The 20,461-nt window shown below is 42.5% G+C and overlaps 1 protein-coding gene across 1 annotated transcript in view; it reads right to left on the reverse strand.

Moving 5' to 3' along the window:
* Positions 1–3,398: 3,398 nt before the first annotated feature.
* Positions 3,399–20,461, reverse strand: part of lamb2 (laminin, beta 2 (laminin S)) — a 167,856-nt gene continuing 150,793 nt past the window's right edge. The window contains exons 26-32 of the mRNA XM_043708610.1: positions 18,758–18,961; positions 15,359–15,503; positions 10,498–10,705; positions 10,201–10,342; positions 8,931–9,107; positions 5,776–5,935; positions 3,399–3,579 (exon numbers count right to left, since the gene is read on the reverse strand). Of these exons, the coding sequence (XP_043564545.1) occupies positions 3,443–3,579; positions 5,776–5,935; positions 8,931–9,107; positions 10,201–10,342; positions 10,498–10,705; positions 15,359–15,503; positions 18,758–18,961 (1,173 nt within the window). The 3' untranslated portion in view covers positions 3,399–3,442. The remainder of the gene's footprint in view (positions 3,580–5,775; positions 5,936–8,930; positions 9,108–10,200; positions 10,343–10,497; positions 10,706–15,358; positions 15,504–18,757; positions 18,962–20,461) is intronic.

The raw sequence follows: 20,461 nt of genomic DNA on the forward strand, positions 1-20,461 counted from the left end.
TTAATTCACCAAACATTGGGGACGACGAGAGAAAAACTGCGTGTATCTTTTGCAGTGCACAGATTCCCGGAAGTGTTGGTCATGGATAACGGGCCATCATTTACCAGCATGGAATTTGAACATTTCCTAAAGTTGAATGGCATTCAGCATGTAAGGACAGCTCCATACCATCCATCATCCAATGGGCTGGTGGGAAGAGCAGTCCAAATTTTGAAGGCTTAAAGAAACAGCCCACAGCTTCATAAGATACCGTACTGTGCCAGTTCCTGTTTGATTATCGGACTGCCCCTCATGCAACTACAGGGATAGCTCCAGCAGAGGCACTAATGAGGAGAAGACCCTGCATCGGGGGGCGGAATTGGCATTAGGACTGCCCAACACAGGAGACACAGTTTACTTTAGGGGACAAAATTTGGTGTAGGTGTCACAGGAATCTCCTACATGGGTAAGAGGCAAGGTTGATACAAAGTTAGGTCCAGTGATGTATAATGTTCAGGTAGGTGTGATGGTCCTGAACAAACACATGAACCTTATGAAAACTGCAAACTCGCAAACAAAGAAGGAGCAAAAGATGCCGGGCTCCTTGGTTTTAACATCCCATTGAATTGACAACATCTCCAACTGTTCCAGAACCTGTAGGCTCTCCCTCTCCATCAAGTGTTGAAGATGTCACTGCCTTTGACGCCTTTACTCCTGAAGAGGAGAATGAATGTCCTCCGAGATGCTCCGGGTGCGTGAGGCGAGCTCCTGTGTGTTACACGGCGCCCGTATCAGAGGAAGAGTTAGAGAAACCTGACCCAGTACGATAACACTCCAGGAGGAGTTACAAAACAAAACCCTGCCAATGTCCTCAGGCTCAGAGGTGGAGAGATGTAGTGACTGTAACGAGGCCAGTCAGGTGCACCTCACTGAATCTGAGTTCCCCGATTGGGGCTGTTAATCATGTTCAATCAGGGAGCCCTGGCTGACAGATGAAAACAGGAGTGTCCGAGGTCCTGTTCACTCTGAGAGCTGGCTCTGAGGGAGTTGGATCAGTGTCAGGGACTCTCCAAGTGTAAATAAAGGGAGACTTGATGACAGGATACCGGCCTCTATGGAGTTATTTCAAAAGTGATTATTAAGGTAAATTGAATGTTACTGTTTATTGTAAAGGGAATGGAATATAGAAGGCAGGTTGTTTATCTACAGACTTGCAGAGCATTGATTACACCACATTTGGCCCTAATGGTCTCCTTATTTAAAACAAAACGATGTAATGCGTTAGAAGGGATTAAGTGACAGCTGATTCCTGGGTTGAAGTGATTACCTCATGAAGAAAGGTTAGGTGGACTGGGCTTGTATTTGTAATCTCTCTAATTGTTTTTGGTGTGTGGTTATGTGTACAACCCCTTCCAAAACTGGAAGTCAGGGTGTCTGCACACTCGTTGAAGTGCACAGAATCTTGGTATATCAGGTGTAAGTAGAAATGTGGGATTGAGGCCACACTCGGATCAGCCATGATCTTATTAAATGTTGTAGCAGATTTGAGGGGCAGAATGGCCTACACCTGTTCCTAATTCATATGCTGGTATGTTAAATGGGGCACAGAATCTTTGTACGGTGGAGATTTGATAAACAAATTATATTTATATGGCATAATCATGCAGAATCATTGGATATCCAAAAGCACTTCATCAATAAAATGTGGTCACTGTTGGAATGGAGGAAACTTCCATAAATAGCAATGTGGTGATGAACAGACAATCGGTCTTACTGCTGCTGATTGTGGGACAAATACTGCTCAGGACACGGGGGTAAGTCATCTACTGTTCAAATGGCCATATGGGATCTTTTATATTCACCCAAGAGGAAAGACAGGGCCTTGGTTTTAACATCCCATCAAATTGACAGCATCTGTAACAGTGTGGCACAGCCTCACTCCGACAATTGACTGTCAGTATTGTTCTTTGTGGGTATAGTCTGAAGTGGCATGAACCCACAACCTTTTACCTAAGGCAAGAACACTACTGAGTCTCAGCTGAGATCTCCCCAAATGGATTGTAGTTGTTTGCACTGAGTTCATTCAAATTACCAACTCTTTCACCAGTTGGGTGTAGTGAAATGAGCTGTACTGTATAAGCAGGTTTGTGGCAAGCGCACAAAGTGTTAAAATACAACATCATGTTAATTGCTTAAAAAGTTGTAATTCTCACAAATTGGGGTCAAAATAAAATGAGACCTTGCACTGCAGCCTGGAGCAAGGATGGATTAGTGAAAAGGTGCAAACTTCAGGTGTGTACCAATTACTCTTTATATATGAAAATCAGTTTATTATCAAGGTAGAATCCAGATTTGAACAGGGATATTAAAATACTTTAGTATTTGTGGATTTTGGTTCTTGGAGGGTACTGTGCTTGTGATAGCATTGCTAAAATTCAGAGATCAAGATTCTGATGTCTGATGTCATAAAATGATCAGCTGCTATGAGAGCTATGAGTACCTTTAGAAAGCACATTTAACAGCACAAAAAAACTAACCAAATAAAACTACATTCAATGCTGCATGGATATAATTTTATACAGGGTAAAAACTTGGAAGGATTTGGAAGGAAAATAGGGAAATTCTCCAGGGGGCATGTTTAAATTCCAAATAACTGCCTCAAATTAACAAATGACACTGCAAAGTAGGAATCATTAAAATTAAGTGAGTTCTTTTCAAGTGATGAATCGGTGAGAAACACTTTTTTGTCAGTGCAGATTGTATTGTAGGAATTTATGATTCTGGGACATTTTCTTTTTAATTTATACAAGGCAAGATTCCACTATGCATAATCTCCAGCAAGTTCTAGCCTTTCAACATCATTGTGAAGTGTAAGGAAGAGAAAATAAACATACGTTCTTCACTTTGAAAGTAAATTATAAAGAACATCTAAAGTTTAAATGAAGACCTGATTGTGAGTCCCATTGATAAATTGCATAATAATTATGGGTTGTCATTTCTTTTTCTTATTTCTTGAGTAGAATAGTTATTTTAGCCAAACCTTTTCCCCTACATATTGTTTGCTTTGAATATTGTCAAGTAATATATTTCATGAGAGTTTTTAAGTTGGAATCAATATTGCCATTGATAATCCTTTTTCAATGAATGTTCACATCTGATTTAACTCAAGGGGCTTAAGTACTATCTAACTCTTCTGTATTCAGTATGTAGTGACAGCCATTATCATCTTCACTTCCTCTTTGTATTTTTACTTATTGCCTTCAGTATGTAACAGGTTTTGCAGGAAACTGAAAAGTGGGAGTTTGTTGGGTGGCAGGGGGAGGTTTTGTCCTTGAGAGAAGCTAAAATGTGATACTGCACCTATCAGCTAGATAATGTGATATTGCTATGGATATTCTAAAGGCTTAATAATGCAAATGCTTATTTATATGTAGGTTTATTTTCTTTTTTGGCAAGTGTCCATTTATTGGCAGGTATTGTAGATTTGGATCTGTTGATTAATGGCTGTCAAAATTTCTTTCATCTTGTCCTCCAGGCCATCCAGCTGCCGGGCCTTCTCTTGCAGAACCTGTTCATTCGCTTCATACTGACCCTCGAGATCTGTCGGGTAGGAGAATGTTCATTCATTAGTTATTAAAATAAAATCATCCTGCATCTCTATATCACCTTCAATAACAGGAACTTCATTAAACTCTTATTCATAGTCAGATAATCCATAGGAGAGGTTAGGGCCAAGGCAACTGAAGGCCACCCAAAGTGGAGTGATTGAAATAAATGATGCTGGAGAGGCCAGAACTGGAGAAGTGCAAAGATCATAAAGGCTTGTAGAGCTGGAGGAGGTTGCAGAGGTCTTGGGAATGTAGCCACAGATGGGTTTAAAACAAGAATGAGAATTTTAAAAATTGAATTGTTGTCAGACGAATTTAGATCAGTGAGCCCAGAAGATGAAGCTGTGGACTGTATCTAATAATAAGTAAAATAAAAAATTGCTGCTATTTTTTCTGTATTTAATTCATTTCCAGCTTCTGCAGTATTTGTTTTTGTTTGAACCTAATATAATTGTATGTGAATGCCTGAATGGGTGTTGGCAAATCATATACTGTTAAGGTTGGTTGTGAAGCCGAAACTACAAACATTACACCACGGTGAAAGGAATAAAAGCCTGTGCTGATAGGGAGAGACAAAAGAGAGTCTAAGCAACGTTGTATGAAGTACAACCATCAGTTTATTTATAGTTGGGGAAATCACATGGGCCTGCAGCACAAATAATATGAGGCAGAGATTTGAGATAAGGCAGACATTTTCAGGATGGCAACCTGTAACTCGTGCAGTGTCACAATAATCAGTTCTGGGGTCACAATTTCTTATAATGTATGTTAATGACTTGGATAAGGGATGTCGCAAAAATGGGTGGAAGGCAAATGGTGAGGATCACACAAAGTGTCACCAGAAGGATATAGGCAGGTTGAGCGAGGGGGAAAAGACTTGATAATTGGAAAATGATGTGGGAAAGTGTAAGGTCCTGCACTTTGGCAGGAACAGTAGAGGAGCTGAATATTATTTAAGTTGAGAAAAACTGCAATAAGCTACATCACCAAAGGATTTGGGACTTCTTGTGCATGAATGACAAAAAGCTAGCATACCAGTTTAGCAGGTGATAGGGAAGGCAAATGGAATGTTGGTCTTTATTCCAAAAGGAATGGAATGCAAAAGTAGAGAAGCCTTGCTAAAATTAAACAAGGCACTAGTTAGACTACACCTTGTACACTGTGACCAGTTTTGACTTGGAGGTGCCGATGTTGGACTAGGGTGTACAAAGTTAAAAATCACATGACACCAGGTTATAGTCCAACAGGTTTATTTGGAAGCACTAGCTTTCGGAGCGACGCTCCTTCATCAGGTGATTGTGCAGGATAAGATCATGACCACAGATTTTATAACCAAAGGAGTCCAGTGTCATGGTGATACATTAAACAATTTTAGATCAAATCTTTCATCTTTTAGAATGGGGTATGCAGGTTTCTGTTCTTTGATATATAAATCCCAGAACTTCTTTTAAATTACATTCTCAAAATAGCTCAACTTTTTAAACAATAGGTGTGGAGTCTGTCTGTGTCCCAATACTATGTCAGACTGACAAACCCTCTGCATAATTTTACAGAGTTTTACATGGATTTGTGCAGGTTTTGAGCAAAATAAAATGTAACTCTGCAAAAACAAATTCACCCCATAAATTAATATGTGTGCGCGTGTAGGAGCGACAGGTGAGTGTGCATGTGAGGTGTGTGCGCCTGTGATAGCTTTACTACAGAAGACTGTTCAGACTAGGTCATTAAATATATTCAAGACCGAGATAGACTGATTTTTAATCAATAAGGTAATCAAAGGTTATGAGGAAAAAGCAGGAAAATGGAGTTGATCAGTCATGGTCTCATTGAATGGCAGAGCAGATCTAATGGCCAAGTAGCCTATATCTACTTGTACATCTTATGGCAATCTGTTTGCTGGATGTCAGACAGTTCAGCAGTGACTCCCATTCAGAATTTCTTCATTGGGTATAAATTGATTGACTACACCTTGGGGCCAAGAAAAGTGCTCCAGAAAGGCAAGACTTTCTTTCTCTTCTTTGCTGATTCTCTGCCTGGGTCTGCTCAAAAATGTATAATTTTTGTGATTAAAACCCCACCACACACTTGACAATGGAATATTTTCTTCTGAAGTTAACTTTAGGAGAGAAATGTCAATGCATGTATCCTGGCAAATATGCCTTTAAAAATTCTCCTTGTAGCATCTTACCATTCAATCTCTCCAGCTTCTCTTGTGCAGCTCTCAGGAGTTGCTTGGCTTCATCTCGAAGACTCTCCGCTCTGTGTTTAGCATCGAAAACTGTGCCACTCTTTCGGTCTATAAGACCACGCATAATTTTATATTTATCTGAGAGCTGTCCCTCCAGCATCTGGAAACAAAAAGAATGTACCAACGTAAGAAGATGTGAATTTGATGGGCAGGAAGAGACCAGTTGAATCATACACATGGCCTACACCCATGAAATATCACGACTGAATATTTTCTTTGTGTGTCTGTGTGAAACAGGTGACAGTGAAGCCACAGCTCATTTTATATCTCTCTTCATTTCAATTTTAATTTGTATTGAAGTCACGGGGGACACGATTCAATAGCATATGTTTCACATTATCACACAAACTTACAGTCTACACCCAACCAGCTTTAACACTACAAATAACAAAGTACAAATCAGTTTCAGCTTAAGTCTATCTTTCATTCCTGAAATGATTGCTCATCATAATCCCAGTATTCTGGAAGGTAAACTTTATGGGCAAAATCAATTGGTGCACTGAGGTTATCTTCAATATGAAAGTAAAACAAGATACTGGAAATGTAAATTGGATCAGTAAATGTGGGCAATTTAAAAATTGTCAGGACACTTGTCCTTAGCTGAGCAGGGAAGACTGGAGCAGAAATGACAGGCATTCCTGAGGTAATTTGGGAGGCACAGCAGAAATTCATCCCAAAGAAGATGAAACATACTAATGGGAGGATGAGGCAACCATGGCCAATGAGGAAAGTCAGGGACAGCATAAAAGCAAAAGAAAAAGCATACAATATAATGAAGATTAGTAGGAAGAGGATTGGAAAACCTTTAAAAATCAGTAGAGGATAAGTAAAAAGTCAATAAGTGGGGTGAAGATGAAGTCTGGAAGTAGGCGAGCTCATAATACAAAAGAAGATTGCAAGAGATTTTTTAGATATCTAAAAGATAAGAGAGAGGGCGACAGACAGACAGACAGAGTGGACATTGGAGTGCTGGAAAATGGGGCTGGAGAAGTAGTAATGGGGAACAAAGAAATAGCGGAGGAACTGAATAGGTATTTTGCAACAGTTTTCAGAGTGGAAGACAGCAGCATACCAGAACTTCAAGAGAGCCAGGGGACAGAAGTGAGTGTAGTTCTGAAGGAGATAACCGAGGAAATTGGTGGTGATTTTTCAGGAATCATGGGAGTAGGGAGAATCCCAGAGAACTGGAAAATGGCTAATCTAACACGCCTGTTTAAGAAGGGAGAGAGGTAGAACTCAGGAAATTATAGGCCAGTTAGCCTGACCTTGGTCATCAGTAAGATTTTAGAGTTCATTATGAAGGATGAGGTTTCAGAGTACTTGGAAGTCCATGGTAAATTAGGATGAATCAGCATGGCTTTGTCAAGCGGAGATCATGCCTGACAAATCTGTTTGAGGAGGTAACGAGCAAGTTAGACAAGGACGAACCAGTGCACATGATCTATTTGGATTTCCAGAAGGCCTTTCCAGAAGGTCCTGGGCCTTCTCCACCGCTACTCTCTTACCAACCGATATCTGGAGGAAGAATGCCTCATCTTCTGCCTTGGGTCTCTTCAACCCCAAGGCATCAATGTGGACTTCACCAGTTTCCTCACTTCCCCTCCCCCCCCACCTTACCCCACTTCCAACCTTCCAGCTCAGCACCGTCCTCACGACCTGTCCTACCTTTTACCTGAAACGTCGATTTTCCAGCTCTTCGGATGCTGCCTGACCTGTGCTTTTCCAGCACCACTTTATTCTTTCCAGAAGGTGCCTCACAGAAGGTTATTAAATAAGAGCCCACGGTATTATGGGCAAGGTTCTGGCATGGACAGAGGATTGGCTGACAGGCAGAAGGCAGAGAGTGGAGATAAAGTGGTATTTTTCAGAATGGCAGCCAGTGACTTGTGAAGTTCTCAAGGGGGTCAGTGTTGGGACCACAACTATTCACATTAATGATACTGATGATGGAAATGAGGACATTGTTGCTAAGTCTGTAAATGACAGAAAGGTAGGTGGATGGACAGATGGTGTTGAGGAAGCAGGGAGGCTGCAGAAGGACTTGGACACACTAGGCAAGTGGACAAAGAAGTGGCAGATGGAATACAGTGTGGGAAAGTGTGAAGTTATGCACTTTGGCAGGAAGAACAGAGGTGTAGACTATTTTCCAAATGCGGAAAGGCTTCAGCAGTCTGAAGCACAAAGGGACTTAGGAGTCCAAGTTCAGGATTCTCTAAAAGTTAAACTGCAGGTTCATTTGGCAGTTAGGAAGTGAAAGCAATGTTAGCACTAATTTCAAAGGGCTAACATACAAGAGCAGAGGTGCATTGCTGAGGCAGTATAAGGCTCTGGTCAGACCACATTTGGAATATTGTGAGCACTTTTTGGTCCCATATCTAAGGAAGGATTTGCTAGTGTTAGGGTCCAGAGGTCCATTATAAGAATGATCCTGGGAATTAAGAGCTTGTCATATGAGGTCTGGTTGAGGAATCCGGGTCTGTACTAAAAGGAGTTTGGAAAGGTGATGGGGATCTGACTGAAACTTACAGAATACTGAGAGGCCTGGATGCAGTGGACAGGGAAAAGATGTTTTCACCAGCAGGAGAAACTAGGACCCGAGTGCACAGCCTCAGAGTGAGGGTGTGATCTTTCAGATCGGAGATGAGGAGGAATTTCTTCAGCCAGAAGTGGTTCATCTGTGGAATTCATTGCCACAGAGAGCTGTGAAGACCAAGTCATTGAGAATATTTAACACAGACATAGATGTATTCTTAATTGGAGAATCAAGGGTTATGGTGAGAAGGCAGGGGGGTGGTGTTGAGAAACATATCAGCCATGAATGAATGGCAGAGCAGATTCAGTGGACCAAAAGGCCTAATTCTACCCCTGTATCTTATGGTCCCTTGATATCCCACTCTCCTCTCACAGGCTGCAGTTCTAATCTGCTCTTCTGAGCAGGTTATAGAAGCATACAGGTCAGAAGCATGTAGTTCCTGTGCTGGCTTTTCGGACGAGCTATCCATGTAATCCCAGTTGTCTGAAATTTCTGCAATTGTAATTTTCTTTCCCACCTATCCACATCATACAAATTTAAGAATTTCGCTCTTCAGTTGTACCTGTTTGGCCTCATTGGCTTTCTCTCGTGCTACTGAAGCAGTTTCTTCTGCACGCAATGCCACCAGGCTGTTGTTGGCTCGTTTCATTTTCAGTGCATCAATTCTGTTGTCAAGCTGTGCCAGTCTGTCCATGGCCTTCATCAACTCTCTCTCCGCACTCACTGTTTCACTCCGTATCTAAAAATGAGAGAGGCAGAGTCCTTAATGTCACTGGAACTAGGACCACACGGATCATAAAGTTCTGTAGCCTATCAGTTGAAAAAGAAGAGGGTAGCAGTGAACATTACAGCCTGGCTAAATTGACAGCAAATATGAATGAATAAATTAATGGAGCAGACTCAACATGGTGCTAGTCTTGAGGGCAGCCATACCAGCAGTGGTAAAATGTTTGAATTCTCAAGTAACTTTAAACAAATGATTTGGACTTTGGGGCAACAATGTAACAATGAAGTGGAGACTGGACATTACGAGGTGCATGATCCCTGCCATGCTGAGTGGAGGAGGGCTCACCCATGGGAAGAGCAGCTTTCCCACTGTGAGTAGGATAGAGGTAGGATTTCTGTCCTCCAGCAACAGGAATTCTTAGCTTAGTGAGCTTCTGGACAATTGGATGGCCAATGAAATAAATCCACCCCCCCCCCCCTCCCCCACCACCGCACAGCTAACACTGCTGGGCTTTCTGCATGGTATGGCTCGACATCTGCCATTGGTAAAATAGTGGGGGACAGGGACAGGATAAGGCCCTTTCATATCAATAGGTGATTTAAAGGCTTCAATAGACTCTTATAACCCATAACTCCTCTCATAGAACCCCAGACATTTCTTACAGGTTGGGGGAAGGTGAGAAAGCAGAAGAAAGACCAGGTATTGGACTTTAAGACACCTATCCGTTAGGGGCAGTGAGAGCAATAAAATCTAGCCCAGAGTCTTAATAACCATTTGGAGTGAAACCAGAAAGCACTTTAACACACAATGGGTTGAGGACATTTCAAACTGTCTTCTCGAAAGGCTACAGATGCTGGAGGCCGATTGAAGACTTAAAGATCAAGATCAATCAAATTTTGTTGGGTAAAATTATCAAGGGATATCAAGCAAACATATCTAAATGATAAAGCAGCGCTGAGATGAACAGCTTCCTCCCATTCTTTCAGAACAGACTTGATGGGACAAATTGTCTCTTTTTTTCTGTGTTTCACACTGCAATTCAAAGGAGTTAAGGAGGGAGAAAATTAGTGGGAAAAGATCCCAGGACTGAGCATTCTTTCCTTACCCCATTTAGGGTCTGATCAGTCTCTTCAATGTCTCCCTTTGCACGGCTGATTGCACTTTGTGCAGCATGCTGAGCTTGGCTAGCCTCCTCCAGGGCCTGCTTCACTGCTTCGGCTGTGTTTTTAACATTTTCTGCACGGCTCCTTCACAGTTAAAGAACATTAAAAACAAACCTGGGTTACCCAGTCTGAACCAAGAGCTCAAATACAACAACTGGAATTAAAAGCCAGTTCCAGTAAAATTACAGCTGGTTTTCCCAAGATGCACATGGCAGAGGCAGTCAGTGCCATGAACGTACCTTGCCCTTCTTGCATCCTGAAGGAGCTGGTCTGCTTTCCTCACATCATCAGCGGTCTGATCCAAGATGGTATCCACGTTAGACAAACTACTGACCTTGTCTTTTATCTCCTCTGCAAGGTAACGGATTTGCTGGGGGGAGGCAGGAATTGAGAGCTCCAGAACACGACTGGCCACCATCTCAATGCTGTCAGGGTCTGCACCCTCCTCTGTGTGGAGATAGGTAAAAGGACCACAGAATATTGGTTTCAATCACTTTATGGTCTTACTTACAGTGCATTACTGGTGACTATCCCAAATTCATTTGTTTGTTATTGAGATAATGACTGGGTAAGCTAGGTTTGTTTTCCCTGGAACAGAGGAGGCTGAGGGGAGATATGTTGAGGTTTACAAAATTATGAAAGGAACAGTCAGATTAGATCATGAGAATCTTTTCCCGTGGCAGATGTGCCCAAGACCAGAGGGACTAAGTTTAAGGTGAGAAGTAAGTTAGACCGTAAGACATAGGAGCAGAAATTAGGCCATTCAGCCCATCGAATCTGCTCTGCCATTCAATCATGGCTGATACATTTCTCAGACCCATTCTCCCATTTTCCCCCCCGTAACCCTTGATACTCAAGAACTTTTTACTTTGAAAAAATTAGAGTGTTCGAAGCAGGCTGGTCGCCTGAATACTCCAGTTAGGAATAATGGAAAGGACCTCGGTTCTATTTTGTTGGTTTTCGGAACTGGGGCCATGATTAAGAGGGACAGCCGGGGGCATTCGTATTGTGCCGCTGGAGGTGAAATTCTTGGACCGGCGCAAGACGAACAAAAGCGAAAGCATTTGCCAAGAATGTTTAAGTAGTGGACAGCGAAGAGGGTTACCTCAGATTACAACAGGATCTGGACCAGATGGGCCAATGGGCTGAGAAGTGGCAGATGGAGTTTAATTCAGATAAATGCGAGGTGCTGCATTTTGGGAAAGCAAATCTTAGCAGGATTTATATTAGGCCACTGTTGGAATATTGCATGCAATTCTGGTCTCCTTCCTATCAGAAAGATGTTGTGAAACTTGAAAGGATTCAGAAAGGATCTACAAGGATGTTGCCAGGGTTGGAGGATTTGAGCTATAGGGAGAGGCTGAACAGGCTGGGGCTGTGCTCCCTGGAGCATCGGAGGCTGAGGGGTGACCTTATGGAGATTTACAAAATTATGAGGGGCATGGATAAGGTAAATAGGCAAAGTCTTTTCCCTGAGTTTGAGGAGTCCAGAACAAGAGTGCAAAGGTTTAGGATGAGAGGAGAAAGATATAAAAGAGACCTAAGGGGCAACCTTTTCACACATAGGGTGGTACGTGTATGGAATGAGCTGCCAGAGGAAGTGGTGGAGGCTGGTACAATTACAACATTTAAGAGGCATTTGGATGGGTATATGAATAGGAATGGTTTGGAGGGATATGGGCCGGGTGCTGGCAGGTGGGAATAGATTGGGTTGAGATAGCTGGTCGGCACGGACAAGTTGGACCGAAGTGTCTGTCTCCATGCTGTACATCTCTATGACTCTATAACTTATCAATCTCAGTCTTAAATATACTCAATGACCTGGCCTCCACAGCCTTCTGTGGCAATGAATTCCATTAGATTCACCACTCTCTGGCTGAAGAACACAGAACAGTACAGCACATTACTGTTCAGCCCATGATGTTGTGCCGAGCATTTATCTTATTCTAAGGTCAACCTAACCTACACACCTCCTCAATTTATTGCCGTTCATGTGCTTGTCCAGAAGTCGCTTAAATATCCCTAATATCTCTGACTCTACCACCACCGCTGGGAGTGCATTCCTCGCGCCCATCACTCTCTGTATAAAGAACCTACCTCTGACATCTCCCCTAAACCTTTCTCCAATCACCTTAAAATTATGACCCCTCATGACAGCCATTTCTGCCGTGGGAAAAATTCCTACTCTCTCTATGTCTCTCATTACCTTGTACACCTCTATCAAGGTACCTCTCTTCCTTCTCTCCAGTGTGAAAAGTGCAAGGTCACTCAACCTCCCTTCATAAGACTATCCCTCCAATCCAGGCAGTATCCTGGTAAATCTCCTCCTCTGCACCCTCTCTAAAGCATCTACTTCCTTTCTATAATGTGCGACCAGAACTGGACACAATATTCCAAGTGTGGTCTAACCAGGGCTTTATAGAGCTGCAGCAAAACCTCACAGCTCTTAAACTCAGTCCTCCTGTTAATGAAAGCCAAAATGCCATATGCCTTCTTAACAATTTTATCAACTTGGGTGGCAACTTTGAGGGATCTATGTACATGATTCTGCTGTTCGTCCACACTGCCAAGAATCCTGTCTTTAATCCTGTATTCAGCATTAAAGTGGACTTTCCAAAATGAATCACTTCGCATTTATCCAGCTTGAACTCCATCTGCCACTTCTCAGCCCAGCTCTGCATCAATGTCTTGTTGTAGCCTGCAACAGCCTTATCTACAACACCAACCTTGGTGTCATCAGCGAACTTACGAACCCACCCTTCCACTTCTTCATCCAAGTCATTTGTAAAGATTACAAAAGAGGAGAGGCCCAAGAACAGATCCCTGTGGGACTCTAGGCGGAATACTTGCCATCCACTACTACTCACTGTCTTCTTTTGGCCAGCCAATTCTGTATCCAGACAGCCAAATTTCCTGTATCCCATACCTCCTTACTTTTTGAATGAGCCTACCTTGGGGAACCTTATCAAATACCTTACTGAAATCCATATACACCACATCCACTGCTCAACCTTTGTCAATGTATCTTACCACATATTCAAATAACTCAGTAAGGCTTGTGAGGCATGACCTGCCCTCTCAAAGCCATGCTGATTATCTTTAATCAACCTATGTTTTTTCCAAATAGTCATAATTCCTCTCTCTAGGAATCTTTTTCAGTACCTTGCTTAACACCAACGTAAGATTAACTGGTCTGTAATTCCCATGGATTTCCCTATTCCCTTTCTTGAACAGATGAACAACACTCGCCTCCCTCCAATCACCCAGTAATATTCCCGTGGAGAGTGAGGATGCAAAGATCATAGCCAGAGGTGCAGCAATCTCATTCCTCGCTTCCCGTAGTACCCTTGGAGATATCTGGGCTGGCCCTGGGGACTTATCTATCTTGATGCTTCCCGGAATTTCCAGCACATCCACTTTCTTAATATCAATCTGTTCAAGCCTGTTAACCTGGTCCACGGCATTCTCACTATCAACAAGGTCTCTCTCTCTGGTGAATACAGAAGCAAAAAACTCATTTAGGACCTCCCCTACCTCGTCAGACTCCAGGCACAAGTTCCCTCCACTATCCCTGATCGGCCCTATCCTTTCTCTAATCATTCTCTTATTCCTCACGTAAGTATAGGACATGGGTTTTCCCTAATCCTTCCCACCAAGGCTTTTTCGTGCCCTCTCCTAGCTGTCCTCAGTCCATTTTTGAGTTCTTTCCTAGCTACCCTGTAATTCTCCAAAGCTTTGCCAGGTCCTTGCTTCCTCAACCTTACGTACGCTCACTTGCTTCTTCCTCTTGATGAAAAGCTTCTCTGCTCTTGTCATCCAAGGCTCCTTCACCTTACCATTCCTTGCCTGTCTCAGTGGGACAAAGTTATCCAACACTCGCAACAAGTGCTCCTTAAACAGTCAACAAATTTCGGTTGTGCATTTCCCATGGAACAATTGTTCCTAATTTATACTCCACAGCTCCTGTCTAATAGCAGTATAATTTCCCCTCCCCCAGTTAAATATCTTCCCATACTGTCTGTTCCTATCCCTCTCCATGGCTATGATAAAGGTGAGGCAGTTGTGGTCACTGTCACTGAAATGCTCTCCTACCGAGAGATCTGACACCTGGCCTGGCTCATTGCCTAGCACCAAATCCAATATGGCCTCTCCCCTAGCCGGCCTAGCTACATGGTGAGTTAGGAATCCTTCCTGGATACACCTGACAAAATCAGCTCCATCCAGACCATCTGCATAAAGGAAGTTCCAATCAATATTGGGGAAGTTGAAGTCACCTATAACAACAACTGTTACATCTGCACCTTTCCAAGATCTGCTGTCCAATTGTTCTTCTATCTCTCTGCTGCTATTGGGCAGTCTATAGAAGACACCCAATAAAGTGACTGCTCCTTTCCTGTTACTGACTTCCACACAAATCCTCCTCAACAACCTCCTTTTCTGCAGTTGTGATGCAGTCTCTAATTAGGGAGAAGTTTCTCCTTATCTCTGTTCTAAATGGCCTTCCCTTTACTGTAAGGCTGTGCCCCGGGTCGTGGTCTCTCCTATCAATGGAAACATCTTCCTAACATCCACTCTGTCCAGGCTGTTCAGTATTTTGAATGTTTCAATTAGATTCCCCCTTCATCCTTCTAAATTCCATCGAGTATAAACGCAGAGTCCTCAAATGTTCTACATATGTTAAGCTTTTCATTCCTGCGATCATTTTCCTGAAATGATTTAGAAGAGTTCTGAAGAGAAGTATTTCTTCACCCAGTTGTTGGTAGAAATATGGAACGTGCTGCCTGAGGGGGTTGTGGAGACAGATACTCTCTCAACATTTAAGAACATCTGGATAAACACTGGGTGGCATGGTGGCTCAGTGGTTAGCACTGCTGCTTCACAGTACCAGGAACCTGGGTTCAATTCCTATCTCTGATGACCGTCTGTGTGGAGTTTGCACATTCTCCCCATGTCTTTGTGGGTTTCATCAATCGCCATTCTCAAGGTTAATTTGCCCTGTGCTGAGAGTTAACATTATAGTGCAGTTCATTACAGCTACTACACATTTTATGAATGGCAGATTATATCCGTGACTGTGACCATTTATTGCTCAGCTCTTACGTGTAAGAAAGTCTCGGATCTGTTTTATGAGGTCACGCAGTTCTTTGTTTGAACGATTAATCCGGTCTTTGGCATCATTTGCTTTGTTCAAAGTCATCTGAGCTTTCTGCTTCGCTTCATTTGCCTTTACCTTAGCCTGAGCAACCTGCAAATACAAACTAAACCAGTGAACAACCTGCAAAAACTAGAAAAACAGCACTCGCAAATAGAAAACTAATGTGGAATAATACAAAATCAGGGGCCATGCAATAAATCAATCAATGACAAACTACAGTTGACCTATGGGTTGTGTTGTGATTGTAACAAGGTCAATCAACTGGACCTCATAGAAGAAGAGGTCCCTGACTGGGGCTGTTAATCTGGTCCAATCAGGGAGCCCTGGCTGACAGATAAAAAAACGTTGAGTATAAACAGAAGTGCCAGAGGTTCTGTTAAAAAAAAGAAAAAAAAAGTTGAGTGTCAGAGATAATGCCACTCTGAAAGCTTATTCTGAAGAGGCAGTACTAGAGTCATGTATAAATAAAGAGTGATTTAGTGACTTGCTTGTGTCAGTTGTTTGAGTGGGGTAAGCATTTCTTATGTCATGCCTTTGTTTGGGAAGCGTGATTGCCATCGGGACTGGGCCCTGTACATGGAAAGAATTTGTTATTTTTTCTGGGCAAATGATATTGCAACAGACAAAAAGTAATGACTAATTCTCCTGACAGCCTGAGGAGTTGCAGCTTTTTCTGTTATTTGGAGCCTGACTTTCCCTGAGGCAACAACTGACAGATCTAGTTAAGGAATATTATGACCCCAGGCCTTCTCTAATTGTGAGATGCTATCGATTTAACTCAGCAATTTGAGAACCAGGGGAATCCATATCGGGATTTTTGACTAGGTTAAGACAACTGACAGAAGCCAGTGGCTTGGAAAATGTGGCAAGTGGAGCATATGAGTTGCACGGTATTCCGATAGAAGAGGACAACCTCACCTGTCTGATTGAGCTTAGGGAACACCATTTGTGTGCAGACAACTTCATAGCCTCATTCAGGACATATCCTGATCAGAGAGACTTGATGTCAGCCCACATCAAAACTCCAAAACAAAGCCACGCCTAAGCCAAACTGATAAAACTTTTATTCAGGGTCCTGGCCATAAACCATTGTAGGTGCTGACGGTATGTGGACTCAAGACAGCAAAAAAGTCTTACTAGTCCTAAGGTGAGTAAGATAACTCATAGGCCGTATCCAGGAAAGTTCATACCTCCTGGAATGTCCACTAAATCTGGTTTGGACCAGTTAAATTAATTAGCAACATTCAAATCATTACCAACAAAAATAAAATCTGGTTAAATGGTAATTCAGTTCTAAGAGAGGCCAATATTAGCACGACTATATCAGTGATCACAGGAAAATCCAGTCCTTTCAAAATTTAAACAACTGGTTGTGGTGGAGAAAACCAAAGGGCTGTCACAACTAGAATTGAAATCTTATTGAACCGAAGGAACCAGCTTATATTAGAGGACGGCATAGTGTTGTGGGAGACCAAGGATGATTGTCATGTGCAGAAGACACCACCGGATACAGTTGAACTTCACCAGGGCAATCCAGGGGTCTCCAAAATGAAGATATTAGCAAGAAGTTATATCTGGTGGCCAGGCCTGTATACAAACAGAGCCGCAGTCCCAGAGTGGCAACAAGGACAAACATTACAGCCAGCAATTCCCCTATATCCACGAGAATGGCCGGGTAAACTCTGGACTTGGTTGTACATTGACTAGGCATAGAGTTCATTCATCAAACAGAGACGACAACAGAAAAAATGGAAGCACAGATAACTGGCCATCATTTGCCACCAGGGAATTTGGGTATTTCCTAAAGTTGAATGGAATTTGACATATAAGGACAGGTCCATACCATCTATCATCCAATGACTTGTCAGAAAAAGCAGTCCAAACTTTGAGGGCTGGCTTGAAGGAAACAGCCTACAGCCTTGCTAGACACTAAACTGTCATGATTCTTATTTGATTATAAGACCACTCCATATGCAACGATAGGAATAGCTCTAGCAGAGTTGCCAATCAGGGAGGCCTCGTTAACAGATTAAAAAGGGGGAGTCTGGATGTAGGTTTGTTCGTTGAGCTGGAAGGCTCATTTTCAGACGTTTTGTCACTATACTAGGTAACATCTTTAGTGAGCCTCCGGATGGAGTACTGCTGGTGTTTCCTGCTTTCTATTTATATGTTTGGGTTTCTTTGGGTCGGTGATGTCATTTCCTGTGGTGACGTCATTTCCGGTTCTTTTTCTCAGGGTGTGGTAAATGGGGTTTAAGTCAATGTGATTGTTGATGTGTTGTTCTATCAACAAACACATTGACTTGGACCCCATTTATCACACTCTGAGAAGAAGAACCGGAAATGACATCACCATAGGAAATGACATGCTACAGTTATAAGGGATGAGGCTGGGCCAAAACTGGTCCTTTGGCCTTATTATTATAATCTTTGGGCTATCATGGTACACTGCCAGTACCTGCAATATGTTCTCTGTCTCTCCTCTCTCTCTCTCTCACTGTCAGTGTGTCTCTCTGTGTTTCTCTTTCTTTCTCTATGTCTCTCTCTCTCTGTTTCTCCGTGACATCATGGCCTGGCATGTACCACACTTCAACATTACCCTCAGACTAACTCATGGTCAGTGACAGGTGTGGAGAATATGTCAGAAGCAGTCTCAGGTTTAAAAATAAGGTGCAAACCCCACTTTGTCAGCAGGCCATCCACCATGTTCAACATTTACTCCCTTCACTACCACTCACAGTGGCAATAGTGTGTATAATCTATGAGTGCAGCAACTTGCTAAGGGTCCTCCAACCGCACCTTCCAAATGTGTGACTTCTGAAATAAAAACAGCAAGCGCTGGAAAAGATCAGCAGATTAAGAAGCATCTAAAACTGGAGAAACAGTTAACCAGTTCACATTTCATGTCCATATGACTCATCTTCAGATTCTATGATTTCTCATCACATGTAGAATGAGGCAGCAGGTACACAGGATACCACCATCTGTACGTTCTGCCTCAAGTTACTCACCGTCCTGACTTGGGACTATATGGACTGTAGCTGTTAGAGAAGCAATTCTACACTACCTAGGGGCAGGCAATAACCCAGCCAGTGATGAAGACATCCCATGACTGAATAAATAAAAAAAAAATCACTATTCATTCGCTGTCATTAGTGAAAATCCTGGTCTCCTAACACCACATGGACTTACCACCACTTTTCAAGGATTATGAGAGATTGAAATTAAATGTTGGCTTGGCCAGTGACGCTAATGAGTAAATAAATACTCTTTGGGGTCACCTCTGGTTAATAAAAGAAGGAAACCTGTTGCAGCCTAAATTTATTGACTCTGTCCTTGCTCACCTTCTGAAATAGTTCCTCCACCTCATTCATTGCTCTCTGGAGTTCTTCTTCTGACTGTTGGGCTCGATCAAGAGAAGTGTCAGCTACTGCAACAGCACCATTGCAGTTCAGACCCCCACAGTGCTTGGTTCCATCATCTTCATAACATCCAGCCCCACCGCATGGGCTGTCGGCACATGGTAAATCTCCAGGGGCACCGCACACCTGGAATGAACAATTAGTAGCACCAATTCTATCAAAATTCTGAAAATGAATATGCGCACATTTCCACAGGTACTCAATCCTAACCAAGACCTATGCTTACAGTTCCTCAGGTCAGGACTGGTGGAATCATGAGACAAGTTACTTCTGATTTAAATCATTATACATGAATATACCTCTGAAACTGCTTCTCCTTAACCTAAGCCCAAACCTTCCCTCAGCACTAGCCATAGAATTGCCTCAATACCTAAAATCTATGGAAGAGGAGTGAGAATTTTCCCAAACAAACATAGAAGTGAATCCCAAAATTTTCTAAAGATATATAAATACTAAAGGGCAATAAGAGATTACCTGGGCTGCAGCGATTCCAGAAAGTTGTTAACCACCTTTTCAAGGGCCCTTAGGGACAGTCAATAAATGCTGGCTTAGCCAGTGATGTCCAGGAGTGAATAAAAAAAGGCATTTATGCAGAGGGCGGGGGCATAGCTAAGATGTAAAATGAATGGTTTGCATTTATCTATACCAAGAAGGAAGATGTTGTGCAGGCTAAGGAGAAAGAAGAGTTAATTCAGTTGTTAGAAAGGTGTCCAATTGATGAGGAAGAGGTATTTAGGTAGATTATCTGTACTTAGTTGTTATGCTGCCAGGACTGGATGAGACACACCCAAGGATCCTGGTGGAAGCAAGAGTAGAAATTGCAGAAGTACTGACCAGAAGCTTTTCAGCTTCCTTAGAGTCAGGGGTTATATCAGAGAACTAGAGGATTAAAAAACATGACACCCTTGTTCAAAAAACGTTTTTAAAATATGCTCAGCAACTACAGTGGTGAGAAACATCAAAAAATAGTAATTTGAGACAAAATCATAACAACAGAGAGTTGCTATGAGAGTTATAAAGTAGCCAGGAAGGATCTGAAGAGAGAGCTAAGAGCAGCAAGGAGGGGACATGAAAAGTCCTTAGTTGGTAGGATTAGGGAAAACCCTAAGGCTTTCTATAGTATGTCAGGAATAAAAGAATGACTAGGGTAGGAATAGGTCCAGTCAAGGATAGTAGTGGGAAGTTGCGTGTGGAGGCTGAAGAGATTGGGGAGACACTGAATGAATACCTTTCGTCAGTATTCAATCAGGAACAGGACATTATTGTCAATGTGAATACTGAGTCACAATTAAGTAGAATGAATGGCTTTGAGGTATGTAGGGAAGAGGTGTTGAAAATTCTGGAAAGGGTGAAAATAGATAAGTCCCCTGGGCCTGATGGCATTTATCCTAGGATTCTCTGGGAAGCAAGGGAGGAGATTGCAGAGCCATTGGCCTTGATTTTTATGTCCTCAGTGTCTACAGGAATAGTGCCAGAAGACTGGAGGATAGCAAATGTGGTTCCCTTGTTCAAGAAGGGGAGTAGGGATAACCCTAGTAACTATAGGCCAGTGAGTCACACTTCTGTTGTGGGCAAAGTCTTAGAGAGAATTGTAAGGGATAGGATTTATGAACATCTGGATAAGAA

The sequence above is a fragment of the Chiloscyllium plagiosum genome, chromosome 18 (genome assembly GCF_004010195.1).
Source record: "Chiloscyllium plagiosum isolate BGI_BamShark_2017 chromosome 18, ASM401019v2, whole genome shotgun sequence".
In the NCBI taxonomy this organism is placed as follows: domain Eukaryota; kingdom Metazoa; phylum Chordata; class Chondrichthyes; order Orectolobiformes; family Hemiscylliidae; genus Chiloscyllium; species Chiloscyllium plagiosum.